Source organism: Balaenoptera musculus, chromosome 15, assembly GCF_009873245.2.
Source record: "Balaenoptera musculus isolate JJ_BM4_2016_0621 chromosome 15, mBalMus1.pri.v3, whole genome shotgun sequence".
Lineage (NCBI taxonomy): Eukaryota > Metazoa > Chordata > Mammalia > Artiodactyla > Balaenopteridae > Balaenoptera > Balaenoptera musculus.
The window spans coordinates 85,409,324-85,423,912 of record NC_045799.1 but is presented as its reverse complement, the minus strand read 5'-3'; the positions used below and the strand labels follow the sequence as shown (position 1 = coordinate 85,423,912).

Genomic DNA, 14,589 nt, shown 5'->3' with positions numbered 1-14,589 from the left:
CATGTTCCTACACTAAACGCCCCCTTTCTCTCCCGTTACTCAGAAAACCTCCCGGCGTCAGCCCCGCCCACTACTTACCTGCTGGGTGCCCTCTACTCACCTGGACTCGACCAGACCCCCTCACAGCGTGGAGTCCTCGGGTCCAGATGGTACCTGAGAACTGATGCCGCCTCTAACCCTCACTGTTAAATAAAGTAAATTTACGAATCTAGTTCTGCCCTCAAGAAGCTGATGTTTTGAAATACCCACTTTAATGCTAAGTTCAGGAATGGGGAAAAGTCACTATTGAAACTGGACCTCAAAACCCCAATCTGTTGCACGTTCTGAGGTCTTCTTGGTAGAGGATTGCAGTGCTGAGTATGTAATGAAGAAGCCCTGCTGTGGCCAGGAACGGAAGGAATTAAACCAGGTGGGTGCAGGGGCGGAGGAGGGAGGTTGCAGGCAGCAGGATGTCACCTTAAGGTACACAAAGGGAGGAAAAACAGACTAGTGAGAGGGAAAGCAAACCCAGAAGCACCGAATGCTTAGCAGGAGGCTACCACTTGGAAGAAAGTGGCTTTCTAGCTCAGGCCCCTTGGGGACCATCTGTGGCTGAATTAGAGTGAATTAGAGCCGTACCTACTGCTGATTTCAGAGGGGGCTGAGGTGGGGAGAGGCAGACCATTCGCCTCCGTCAGCTCAGCCTTTAGGATTCACCTAAGTGTGCTGCGTTTCAGAAAGCTGGCCAGGACCCCTTGGTGGACAGACCCCCCAGGCAGGCAGGCCTTGCCCCCTCGCAGACGCACCCTCAGCCCCACCCTGCCCTTTGGGAGCACCGAGGTCTCCCCTCCAGTTTCCAGTCTAGAAGGAGACCCCCGGGCGTCATCGCCCGAGTGGAGGCGACAGCCCCAGGCTGAGCGGCGGGCACCAGTACTCCCGATTGATGGTCACCCGTCGCACCAGCTAATAGAGCTTAATGAACCCGATTTCGTGTTTGATTAAACAAATACCTGTAGTTACAGGCAACAGCTATTGTTTATTGTGGAACTCGGCCTTCGCGGCTCGGGCTTTTCAGAGCCGGGTCGCCCTGGCCCTGGGCTGGGAGCGAGTCCGCGGTGGCAGCTCCGAGGGTCTGGGTCGGAGCTGCAGGCAGACGCTCCGCTCTCCTCTCTCGGGGCCGCGTTGTCCCACCACGTCTGGCCTGTGCTGTCGCCTTTGCCGCCCACCCTGTAAGATGGGCCGCGGGGGAAGAGGGCCTCCCCAGAGGCGGGAGCCCGGCGGTGGTGTCCCTGCAGTCACCTGCTGCCACCTGCCAGGGACACGTGCCCTCCGTGGGGCTCGCCCTGCCCTGGACGCTGTGCCCGGGCACGCAGGGCGGCGCTCCCCAGGTTGACTTGGTTTCCCGTGGGGCACGCCGGCAGCACCCCAGAGGCCTTTTCCAGGCTGGACGGAGAGAATTTTACCAAGTACAGCAAAAAGAAAAACCGTGCTTGTGGGCACACCTGGCCTCCAAAAGCCCCTTTCAGGAAACGTCCACAGGGCGCCAGCGACCGTCCCTCTGAAGCCGCTCCATCAACGCCGGAGGCGCTCCATCAACGCCAGCCGGCGCCATGACGTCGGTCCCGCGTGCGGGCCGCTCTGGTGCAGACGGCCCTCGGGAAACTGGGTGCCGGCAGCTTCCCTGTGCCGCCGGAAGGAGAGGCGAGCGGCAGGGGCGCCGGGCGCCCGCGCGAGCTGCCCACGAGTGCTCCCTGTGAATTCCAGCGTCCTCCTCTCTCCCTGCGGGAGCTCTGGTCTCTGAGGGCCGGGATGCGGGCAGACGGCTTGGGACTGGATGCACCGCCCTCTCGCAGAGAGTTCACGTCGGATCCACAGAGAATTAGTTCCGAAGCTCCTCCGGTCGCTAGTCTCAGCTGGGCAGCTGTTTGGAGCAGGTAGGGCGCCAGCTGGAGGCCCCCGCTTCCTGCAGCGGAGCCAGAGGGACGCTCACGGCCAGGAGCGCCCGCTCGGGGCCTTGCCCACCGCACGCCCCGCTTGGCCCCTCTGTGCGCGGCCTCCAGGCCGGCCCCCTCTCTCTGCTGGTGTTTGTCACAGCCTTTCCTGCGCGCACGAGCGTCTTCAGTTGCCCGCTTGGTGGTGTTTGTATCCACAGCGGCAGCACACCGGACTGTCAGTCTTGATGCCAGGAGATCCTAGTAGTTCTCTTCCGCTAACGGTGCTGGAATTGCTGTGCTTGGGCTCCAGGTTGCCATGCAGAACAAAAGGCTATATTTTAGTAAATCTTGATGAAGAACAGCTTTTAAACAAATAAAATTGTCCGACAGACAAGGTTGTAACATGAACCACATACATAACAGCAAGCGTGTATAACAACATTACGACAGCCTTCTCCTCCTGCGCGTTCAGGGAAGACCCCGAGTGTCACCACTCCACATAGAGGTTTGTCAGGCTAACCCACCAAGGCCAGGGCTGGCTTCCAGGTTTACCTGTGCACGGCAAGACTTCCGAGGGCGGGTCGTGTGGAAGGAGGCCCCGTGGGGGATGCGGAGCCTGGGCCGTTTCTCGCCAGCTCAGGAGCCTCTGGTGGCCCTGGCTTCCTCCTCTGTGAGGCAGGGGTCGTGACGGCTCCAGCCTCAGAGCTCTGTCACGAGGCTGAGTGAATTAATGCAGGTGAAGTGCTCAGAGCACCACAGGAACATCATAAATACTCCATGGATTTGAAGTTATTCATCCTCACTGCCGTGAAGGTTTCTCTTTTTTTAATTGTACAATCAGTTCCGAAAATCTGAATTGGCAAAAAAGACAGAACGGGTTGATTTTAGGGCATCGTGGTGTTGGTGCCGGCCCACTGAGAATGCGGGAAGCCAGAGGTCAGGACGGCCCCTGGGAGGAGGGAGGGTCTAAGGTCCGGAGTCGGGAGATGGTGCGTGGCTGGCCCCCCGAGAGGCAGCCGGAGCCGCGGGCCTAGTGGGCTTTAGCGGTCCCCGCGGTCCAGGAGCGCAGCTAGGGGCTTCCGACGTGTGGCAGGGCCCCCCGCTTCCTCCACTGCCGGGTGCCCCGTCCGCCCCACCCTAGCACAGGAGCCCCCCAGCACACAGAGGTCGCCAGGCTGTGGGGCAGCAGACGGGCAGAGGCTTCTGACACTAAAATTTTATTGTTTTCAAAACACTGAGGTCCCGAGACGCTCTCCTCTAAATCCTTGTTTACCCGCGAGTGCGAGTTTCTCACTCTGTTTATTGCTTTCATCAGAGTGAGAGGAACGAGAAGACACCCCCCAGTGCTTTTGTCTCCCCAGTTTATCGGCCGGGAAGACGGAAGAACAAGCATTTTCAGCGCTCTGCCTTTGGCCCCGGGAGCGCCCTCCGTCACCACCTCCCTCTTTAGGAGACACTCTTAAATGTTCTCTAATCACATAAGCCCCCTCCAAGGGGGCTGACCCAGGGGCTGGCAGGGTCTTTTTTCGCTGAGCCCCAAACTGCCATGGCTGAATAAATTGTGATCATGAGGCCCCGCCGGACGATCCGAGTACAGAGGAGATCAGATGTTGCTCGGAAAACAGGCTGGAAGGGGAAGGCAGAGCTGGAAGCGACGCTCGTGCCCTGGGGGAGAGAAACTTTAAGGCAAAGAGTGTTTTATCCATCATTTTGTAAAGGGAAAAGTGGCAGCGTTTCCACAAATTAGTTGCAAGCCAGGAGCAAGCTGCTGATTTAGGGTGCCATGTAATGAAAATATAAGCTTCTAAAAATGGAAATACCGATGAAGCACGTCTGTCATTTGACGAGAGAAGGTTGCACCGAGCGCCGCAGGCTGCCAGTCCTCCCTCGGCCCCTCCGTCCACGCGCCGGGGACCGAGCTTGCCGAGATCCCAGCCCCGTCCTCCTGCCGCCCCTGTGGGTCCAGTGGCCGGATGGAGGGGCCCAGCCCGGGGTCTCGTCTCCGTGGGCTGTGGACGCGCAGTGGACCTCAGTGGGCCCGGCTGAGCTCCCTGCCGTTGCTCAGATCCTCCGAGATAACGCGGTGGCCCAGCCCCTGTCCCCGGGACCCCAGGACTAACCCTGTGCCCTCGCTTGCCTTCCAGGCTACCAGATCTCCTGGGAGGTGTACGGGAAGAGCGACTCGCGGCTGGAGCTCACTCTCAACAGCTCGACGCACGAGTATAAGATCCAAGGGCTCTCCTCTCTCACCACCTACACCATCGACGTGGCGGCCCTCACCGCTGTGGGCGCTGGCCCGGCCACCTCGTCCACCATCTCTTCTGGGGTGCCCCCAGGTCAGTGCGCTCGGGCCCTGGCATCCCCGCTGCCGCATTTCCCTGGGCCGTTTCTCACGCTCGGAGTTGATGGGCATCTTTTGTGCAGAAGTCCTACCTTCCTGGCCGTCAGGGGGGCCTTGAGCCCCCAGGGTCCCAAAGCAAGGCTTTCTGTCTACTGATAAGCAGTCAGCACTGCCCTCCCCCTCAGGCAGTGGTTCTAACGCTGTCGCGAGCATCAGAATCATGAGGGCTTCCCCCCAGATCAGTGCTGGGCCCGCTCCCGCATGGCCGACCCCTGGGTCTGGGGTGAGGCTGGAGAGCTTGCAGCGGAACAAGCCCCAGGTGGCACCCGCGCTGCTGGTCGGGGACCACGCTGGAGGCAATCCGATGTTTTTTTTAAAGATATTTTCAAAATACATGTATCCTTTCTTAAGAAAGAAGTCTTTGGCTTCCAGAGAGATTCATTTATTCTACGTGAAGAGCCAGCTCCCAAAGCACACATTTAAAATGTTGTTAGTACTTTAATAGCTAGTCATGATGAGATGATGGCAGCCCATGATCTGATCTGTTAGACTCGGCTGACGCACAGCGACCGGGGTGGCGCTGGGGGCACGTCCCTGGGCGTGACCAGGTCGTTCCCTGGACGGTTTGGACACCGTCCAGCCGGGGCTGGGAAGTGGGCGAGCTGACCTCACCTCCGCCCCCAGCGTGACTGTGACCAGCTCCGCCCTGGACGCAGAGAGGCGCTGGCGGGGACACGGGCCCGGCTGTGCCGAGTGAACCTGATACCCGGGCTCGGGGGAGCCCGCGGGGCTGCTGTTGCTTCCCTGACGGTTCAGGTCACCTGTAGCCGGGGGTCCGTCCTGGGGTAGGCCGCACAGAATCACGTGATGACCATCGCTTTGGGGGCTGTGTCCCGTTTGCCGTGCTTAAAGTTTACGTCCATCAGTGACTGAAGAACCAGCTGAAGAATCCAGAGAGCTGAGAAATATGCAAAAAAGAGTCACTTGTCCTTCGATTTAAATATTTTCCTCTTCAAATTCATTAGACGTGATGTGGAAAGGACCCTTGAGAGCCTAGCGACGCTGCCTGTGCAAATACTGAATTGATCACCAAAGAGGTCTTACTGTCCCTGCGCGAGACCTGGTCTTAAATACCCCAAACACGGGCGAGTTCAGAAGCTGTTCCTCAGATACGGCGCGGCCTGAGAGCCTTTCTGCTGCTCGCATTGCATCTTTTTCGCCTTCATTTCATCCTGCTGTCTTTCTCTAGAGTTTTTGCATCGCCCGATAACGTAAGAGCTCTCATTTTGAACTCACAGTATCTCACTTCTGAGTGGGACAGGCTCCTTGGGGGGAGTGGGCAACCTGCCCAAGGGCCTGTGTTCAGCAAGGAGGCTTAGCCGCAGGCAGCCTGAGGGGGGGAGCCTCGTACAGAACCCACCCGCCCCTCGTTTAGCTGCCAGAGCAACTGAGCGCCGGCAGAGCGGGAAGAGTTCCGCGCTCTCACCTGAATCCAGTCGTCTTGGAAACCAGAGCCAGGAAGCCTACGGCTCAGAACCTGCACACTTCCCCACGTCAAGCTGCCTGGAGACGCACGGGGTGCACGCTCCCCCCGCCTCTTTCGAAGGCATCAAGGTCATTGTCAGAGGCAGGAGGGACAGTCGGTCCTTTGGGTTCTTTGAGGATCCTGGAAGATCTACCTTCGTCCATCCTTTCTTCATTCAACAAGGTCTACTGATCACCTGCTGTTCAGGGAGACGATGGGTGAGACATGCCCCGACCTTCATGGTTTGTCATCTGGGAGCCACGTTCACAGGTCTCCAGTGACACGGCACGTGGCCTGGAGCCTCACGGGCCACCCCCTTGGAGTGGCAGTCATGCTGTGAGCACGTTCTTGGAAAGCTGTGCTTCTCACCTTCGTGGTTGTGAAAACAAACCCTGTTCTGATATTAAGGCATTTTGGAGCTGTTTACTTGCTGACATGTTGCTACCTCTCCTAAGCTGTGACAGAATTTAAATCTCCACCTTTCCCCTCTCATTTATCCCCAGAGCTCCCTGGTGCCCCGTCCAATCTGGTCATTTCCAACATCAGCCCTCGCTCAGCCACCCTGCAGTTCCGACCCGGCTACGACGGGAAGACGTCCATCTCCAGGTGGATCGTGGAGGGACAGGTATGGTCTCCTTGAAGCCGAGAGTTGCAGTTGCCACAGAGTAACACTGGGGCCTGAAGTTGAGAGACGGTTGACTGATGCCTTTGCAGAGTGATGAATCCGTAGCTGGAGCTGCCTCTGGGTGGTTTGGGAGGTGGCGATGTTTGGAAGAGGAGAACCAGAGACTGGAGGCGGCTGGGATGCCGGGGTTAGGGTGTGGGAAGACGGGGGGAAACGGGATGTTAGGCTGGGCTCTTACTGGAGGGTGGAAGAGGTGATCGTGGGGTGAACAGTCAAGTTGTGGTTCAATATATAGTAAGTTCCCCCAATTTGATGGCGTCGTTGGTTGAGATTCTTCTTTTAATTCTATATCACCATTAGCTACCGAACAGACTAAGAGGATTGTTTGGTACAACTTTTCTCTCAGATGAATGAATGAATATGCATTTACTCAGCAATGTTTGTAGAGCGTGTTTATTTCCAGGCACTATTCTAGGCACGAGGGGCACAGTGGTAAACAAAAACAGACAAAGTCTGTGCCGTAAAGGAGGAAAGTCCTCTCTCAGGAGAAGGACCCTCAGGTTGCTGGGAGAGGAACATGCACTTTACCTGTGAGGACGGCAGGGGTGCCGGTGGCTGGAGTGAGGGGGTGTAGGGAAGAGCCGGGGGCAGGTCATGGGGATCCTGAGGGTCGACCTTAGGGAGAACTTTGCCTTTGACTCAAAGCACCATAGCAAGATAGCAAGCCCCACAGGGCTCGTGCGTCAGAGGGAGGGTCACAGGGGCCTCGGGGAATCCCACCCACCCAGAAGTGCCTTGTTCTAAGAGCCGAGAAAACAGACGAAGAGCCGCACGACGGGGGTGGTAACGTTTCCAAACAGTTATTGTCTGTAGCAAAACCCTCGTGATTTTCGTGACTGTGCTTGTGCTCTATCGCAAGACAATTCGCTCTTGGAAATTAGCCATAAATCAGGTCATGAATTCCATCTACATCTTCGAAACTTTCATTAAGCAACTGTTTCCAGAAAACTCTGCAGGATTCTGACAATGGGAACCAGCTAGTTGGAACTGATCAATCAATGGGACTGGAACAATTATTTACGTAGAAAAAAATCACCGTATGCCCCTACCTCCCATCAAACTGAAAAAATAAATCCCCTGGAAACGAAAACCAAAAGAATAAAAGCGAACTTTAAAACGCATCGAAAAAAATCAAGGAGAAAGATTGTGGTATCTCCTGGAAACCAATCCTGGCGTCTCAGAGTCTGCCAGATGGAGCCAGGCGAGTGCTCGGAGGGACACAGGAGCCGAGAGTCTGTCCTTGGTGTCACTGGACAGCAGTACAGCTGGGCACGGTGAACGCCAAGGACACAAACTCCGAGGGCTTCCGAGTGGGAGTCAGGCCAGGCGGGGCCACAGGGGTGGAGACGCCCACCCCTCCGTGCCTCACCTCGAGGTCTGCGTCTTGTGCTTCCAGAGCCAGACCTGGGAGCGTCCACACTCCTTCTGCCGGGGTTCTGTTCGCCAGGACAGTCACGGGCTCCAGGCAGCCGCAGGGGGTCTGGGAACGGTCCTTCCGTCTGTCTGTCCGAGGAGAGGAAGTGATGGGGGAACACATAGCGCTTCTCTCCACACTACGTTTGCTTCGTGCTTCTGTTCCACAACTGATCTATTTATATTTTTAATCTAAAACATTTTAAACGTACCCAAAAGGAAGCAGCATGATCTAATGAGCTCCCACACACCCATCACCCAGGTTCGTCTCTTCTCTTACCTAGATCCATCTAGTCCTACTTTTTATTGTTGCTGGAGTGTTTTGGGGTTTTTTTTCAATTAAAAATAATTTTAGTGAAGTATCGTTTATTCATACTATTACATTATTTTCAATTATACAACATAGTGATTCAATATTTTTATAGATTATACTCCATTTAAAGTTATTATAAAATATTGGTTATATTCACCGTGCTATACATTAAATCCTTATATCTTATTTATCTCATGCCTATTAGTTTGCACCTTTTCTTTTTAAATTGCAGTATAGTTGCTGTACAATATCATATAAGTTACAGGTGTACAGTATGGTCATTCACAATCTTTAAAGGTTGTCCTCCATTTATAGTTATTATAAAATATTGGCTCTCTTCCCCGTGTGGAACAACACATCCTGTGGCTTAGTTTGTGCCTCGTACTTCCCCGCCCCGTATACCCCCCCTTCCCTCTCTCCACTGGTGACCACTGCGTATCTCAGACCACACGTCATTTTATTCCCGCGTATTCAGCACTGAATAGGCACAAATTTCACAAGCACAACGTTGAGCAGGAGAAGCCAGACGTGTGATCGGAGTCCACAGGTACAGAGTCCCGGAGGAGAAAACAGGATCTTTGGTGTTAGGGCACTGGTCCCCTCTGGGGTCTTGTACGGGAAGGCTCTGGAATGTTAGGAATGTTGTCTCTCGGTCTGGATCTGGGTTGCACATGTGTTCTCATCTTGTGCACTTGTCTTCCTTCGATAACTTTACGTTAAACTATGGATGCTTTTTCTCATAATGAGAATGCCATTATCACACCTGACAAAATTAATAAACATTCCTTAGTATCATCTAATAATCAGTACACATTCAGATTTCCCCAGATTTTCCAAAAACGTCTTTTTACTGTGGCTTTGATGAGAACAGGGTCCACACAAAGTTCACATTATGCATTTGGTTGTCATGTCTCTTAAATCATTTTTTTTTAAATTTTAACAACTTTTTCAAGGTATAGTTGGCATATAATAAACTTGACATTTCTAGAGTATACGGTTTGTTAAGTTTGGACCCAGATGTGCATGTCTGTATGCCTGTAAGGCCCTCGCCACAGTCTAGATAGCGAGCGAGCCCATCGCCCCCAGAAGCTCCCTTGCGCCCTGTGCAATCCTCCCTAGCCCCCCTCAAGCCCGCCCTATCCCCGCCCACCACTCAGCTGCCTTCTGCCGCTGGAGATGATGCCCTTCTCACCCAGAGCCCCTTCTGTTCCCCTGCCACCGCCTTGTTACAAACCCCAGTCCCCTGTCCCGTGGAATGCCCTCCATCGGAGAAGTCCCATCTGCATCCTTGTAGCGTCACTTCACGTGTCCCCCTGCCCCCGTGTTTCCTGTAAACAGGAAGTTCATTCTAAAACCTCCATTGGATCGTTCCCACCTTGTCGTGGTCACTGTGGTGGAGAGTAATTCCTGGGCAGGGCTGGGGGCTTCATACAGTGGCCCATCAGGACACGTGGGGTCTCGGGGTCCCACCCCAGGGGACGTAGGGACACCGCACGATCGGTGCAGTCTGGTCCCTGCCTTGTCCTCCCGTCAGCTTTGTATCCAGTGGTCTCACCCATCGGTGACCTTTGCCTGAATTCAGTATTATCTTCAGATACTCAAAATGGCAACTTTCTATCAGTCTTTCCGCACTGAGTAGCTGGAACTCTGAGAAGCAGCACTTCTCTCCTCCCTCAGGTCAGGTCGTTGCCCTGAACACAGGACGGCAGGGCATTGCAGAGTGAGGAACCGCTTCCCAGTCATGCCCAACGTTAACAGGTTTTTCTTTCTTCCTTTTCTGCCCTGCTCTCTCTTTTCCTGAGTGTCAGTAGGACAGGACAGGTGTTTTGTGTATTTGGTCTGTTTCAGTCACCTACAGTCATCATTCTTTTTGAACCTAACACTGACCCATCTTGGCCAGCGGGCAGCCCTTCATGTTCTAGGTGTTTTGACTTCACGATAACTGATCTTGGATGATTTCCTTGCTTCCTGATGCAGTGGGGGATTTCCCGGGAGCATCTTGTGCCTTCGAGCGCCAAGCTCAAGCTCAAATTGACCCGCTGCTACCTGGTTTCGTTTAGTGTCAGATCGTATTTAAAGGCCATAATCTGGGCACTAAGGGGAGGGGGGAGGGTGCTCGTTGCTGCCAACTGGTCATTGTTTCTAGACTTTTCCAGCGGATAGAGGGAGGAAACGCATATTTTTGGAAACATCGTGAGTTCGTACTGATATTTCCAATTCAAATTTAAGATCACTTAACTTTGAATTTACGTTTTCAGTAACTTTTATACTAAAAGTGTGCTTTCTAGAAATATTAACAAAATTACTTATTTTCTTTATCCTATTATCCTATAAAGAGTTTCAAAATTGCAATATCCACGATACTGCTAACGAGCCTGCTGAATGCAACTTATTTGTCCTTAGACCGTATTACACTGTGGATGTACAGTCAAAATACTGAGTCTAAATTCTTCTCTGTGTGTTTCTATCACCAACCTAATACAGATTAGCTTCATCCATTTCAGTGTCTTTGTTTTGTTCTTTTGCTTCAATTTTTAGAGATTGCTTTCTTTAAATATCATTTTTACTTTTTAAAAAACTGTTCAAACATTTAAAATTTAATTTATTTTTGGGCACGTAACTCATTTGCATGATCTCAAAGTCGAAACTATTTATATTCAGGGAAGCTTGTGTTCGTCTTTCTCCCTTTACTCTGTTGCCTCTCTCCCCAGAAACCCCACAGTAGGTTTCCGGCTGGTCCTCTTTTGTCTTTTGCAGCGTTAGCAATACACGTACCCGTGTCCCCCTTCCGTATGCGGAAGGTACTTTGCTTTCTTCAGTTGAGGACATGTGAGCATCACGTGCCTGGCGTGTGGTCTTCCCTTGTGTGGACGTGCAGGTTTGTGTGTTCAGCTGGTCCTCTGGACACCTGGGGTGTGCGTTCCTCTCCTGCTGCTGCCACAACAAACAGCCAAAACCCAGTGGCTGGAACAACACAAGTGTGGTATCTCACAGCTTTGGGCTCCATGGGCTGAAGTCCAGGGGTGGGAAGGTTGCGTTCCTGTCAGAAGGCTCTGGAAGACCACCGTCTCCTGCTCAGTCAGGCTGTTGCCGGTGGTCCTAGGACTGAGCTGGCTGTCACCATCCCCAGCTTCTACGGCCACCACGTCCCTCCCTCCACCTTCAGAGCCAGCCGTGGCAGGTAGGTCCTTCCCAGGCTTCAACTGTCTCCTTCTGTCTCATCCCTCTGACCCACTCTGCCTCCCCACTCTCGCACTTTTCAGGACCCACCCATATTATCCAGGATAATCTCCATATTTCAAGGCTCTTAACCTTAATCACGTCTGCAAAATCCCTTCTGTGTGGAGTACCGTACCCACAGGTCCCAGGGATTAGGGTGTGGACACCTGGGGGAGGTGGTTGGGAGGATGCCTGCAGGGGGCATTATTCTACCTAAAGGTGTTTTCAGCCTTTTGCATACTCATTTTGTACTTTTGCCACTGAATCTTTGGGATAGATTCCTAGGAACGGGATTTCGAGATCAAGCAATGAATGTATATGTAAATTTCCTAGACATTACCACATCCCTCTGCTATAGGTTGTACATTTTGCATTTCCATCAGCAATATATATAATTTGTTGCCATGCCAAAAAATATTGAAGTCTAATTTATCAATCTTTTCTTGCAAGGTTTTGCACTTCAAGTCTTAGAAAGGTTTTCCTCCTTCTCAGGTTAAAAAGGAATTCACCCAATTTTTTAACTACCAGTTCTATGGTTTCATGTTTGCATTTAGGTCTCCATCCATTTGGAATTTATTCTTTTATATGGAGTGAGGTATGAGTCCATTTTTTATCACTTTGCAAATAGCTATGCAGTTGTCCCCAAAACATCTATTAAAAAGTCCGTTTTTTCCTCCTCCTGATTTGTAGTATTAAATTCCCATATGCACTTGGGTCTGTTTCTGAACTGTTTATTCTGTTCTATCAGTCTGGCTGTTCATGCACTAACTCTACACTGTTTAATTATAGAGGCTTTAAAATTTGTTTTAATGCCTGGTAAGGTCTTCCCAATCCCCACCAACACACACGCATGCACACACACACACACACACACACGCACGCACGCATGCGCACTGCTTTACTCTCCTTGCTGTTGTCTTATGGTGTCTAGTCTTTCTATCCAAGAACATGATACGTCTTTGCATTTGTTTAAATCCACTTTTGTCAGCTCTTTTCTTCCTGGCAAAAGCACTGGGCTATCTATTCCGACCTTCACTCTGCTCCCAAAAAGGCAGGCAAACTGAGGGGCCATCAGCATGCCTCAAAAACTGTGATTGGAAAAGTATGGACTGTGCACCAGCGGCCCTGGCCCCCCTTCTTCTTGCCCCCCCTTTCCTAGCTCTGTGGTCCTGGACATATTTAACTTCTGCGCGAGCCCCAGCGTCCTCGTCTGTAAAACAGGGTCAGTAGTGCTGTGGCAAGATGGTCGGGAGGATTAATCAATGTACGTACATTTTGTTACGTTTTCTGACTCTGTTGCTGGCATATAAGGTCACAGTTGATTTTTGAATTTTTTTTTAATTTAATTAACTCTCCTGTGTTCTAAGTGCTTTTACAAACATTAACTCATTTAATCCTCTTACTGACCGTGAGGAGGCTGCTGGGACCCACTCCTGCAGGCAAGACCTGAGGGACTCAGTGACATCCCCGGACCACACGGCTCAGCCCGGGAGGGCATCCGGCTTGAGCGGCCTGGCCCCTGGTCCACACCTGAGGCTGCAGCGGTGTCACCACCCAGCCTGGTGTGAGTGCCTCCCGGACAGAAGCCTGGAGAGTCTCTTGTTAGTCTGTTAATTCTTCTATAGTTTTCTGTAAAGAAGTCACATCACCTGCTGCTAGTGACAGTTTTATTTCTTGCTTTGAAACCTTTCTTTCTCTTTTCTGTTTCTTTTTATTTATTGTTCTTAATGGGAGGGCTAGATCATCCTGTATCATGTTGAATTGGAGCAGCGTTAGAACAACCTTTGTTTTATTACTAACTTTAAAGAAATTCTTTAAAGATTTTATTATCAAGTGTGACATTTACAACACTTACGGGAGGTTTTGTGTGGGATTCTTGAGGCTTTGTTTTTGCTGCTAGCTTGTATTGGGTTCAGACGATGCTTTTCTAATCCTGGTTTGCTAGGAGGGTTTTTTTGGCGTTTTTTTAGGATTAAAAAAATCATAAAGAAGTTTAATTTTGTCAAACTGTTTTTTGCATCTACTGAGTCGTTCATGGTTTTTCTTCTTTCATCTGCTGGTGAGATGATTTATGTGGATATTCTAATGTTCGCCCGTCCCCGTGTTCCTGAGATAAACACAATTTGATGTTTATTTTGTTTGGTTTGGTTTGGGTTTAAGATTTTTGTATTCATGTTCATAAGTGAACTTGGCTTTTCTGGTTGTTGGTTTGGCTTTTAAGACCAAGAGTTCACTTTCTCACCAGTTTTCGTAAATAAAGTTGTGATTGCTCTGAGGGGAGCTGAGAGGGAGGGGTGCTGACGCCCTGGCCTTGCTGGCACAGACAGGAGCCTCGTGACCACCTTCCTAAGGTAGCCGGCATTCTTCATCCCAGCCACGGGTCAGTGCAGATTCCGGGACACACCAGCGCTCGGACCCCACCTCAAATCAATTCGTCAGCATTTCCGGGCGTGGGGTCCGTCCTGTTTGTATGTAACTTCCCAGGTGACACAGGGGGTTGAAAAGGTACCATGTCTGCTGCTCTGGTCCTGCCTCGGGGGCCCTGTGCATGGGGCCTGGAGTAGGACGTGTCAGTGATCCGGCCTCTGCCCACGTCTCTTTCCAGAGGTTCCGAGGCTCCGTTCCCCGGGGAGGGTGATCTAGGCAGGCTCCGTGCCTTTCCCCAGAGGTGGCCGTGCCCCTTCCCCAGGCCTGCACCTGGTGTCTCAGAGTGGCCAGGGCACTGCAGGTCCATGGCACGGGGCCCGCGGGCGATGGCAGAGACTCCCCCGGGGGTGCAGCTCCTGGGCTGCCATGCTTACAGCTAGCTCACCGCCAGCCTGTAGACATTTCTTAAAAGTTTGAGATTGCCCTGAAGTTAATTTTTACCTTTCCCCTTGAAAGTATTTCAAAACCACAGAAAAGCTGCAAGAATACTACAAAGAATGACCCTTCACCCAGACACCCTATCCAAGTTTTGTCAGTTGTCTCCAAATGTCCTCGGTAGCAAAAGGATCCAGTCCAGGACCACACATTGCACCTGGCTGTCCTGTCTCTCCATCCCCCTGACCTGGATTAGTTCCTCGGCCATTCTGGTCATTTCATGACCTTGACAGTTTCAGAGATCACAGGCCATTCATCTCCTAGGATATCCCTCAATTTGGATGTGTATATTTCTTCATGATTAGACCCAGATTATGC

The 14,589-nt window shown here is 52.0% G+C and overlaps 1 protein-coding gene across 1 annotated transcript in view; it reads left to right on the top strand.

Annotated features, from left to right (window-relative positions):
- SDK1 (sidekick cell adhesion molecule 1) overlaps window positions 1–14,589 on the top strand; it is an 824,383-nt gene that overhangs the window by 681,054 nt on the left and 128,740 nt on the right. Inside the window, exons 23-24 of the mRNA XM_036826800.1 lie at window positions 4,058–4,249; window positions 6,283–6,404. Coding sequence (XP_036682695.1) covers window positions 4,058–4,249; window positions 6,283–6,404 — 314 coding nt within the window. The remainder of the gene's footprint in view (window positions 1–4,057; window positions 4,250–6,282; window positions 6,405–14,589) is intronic.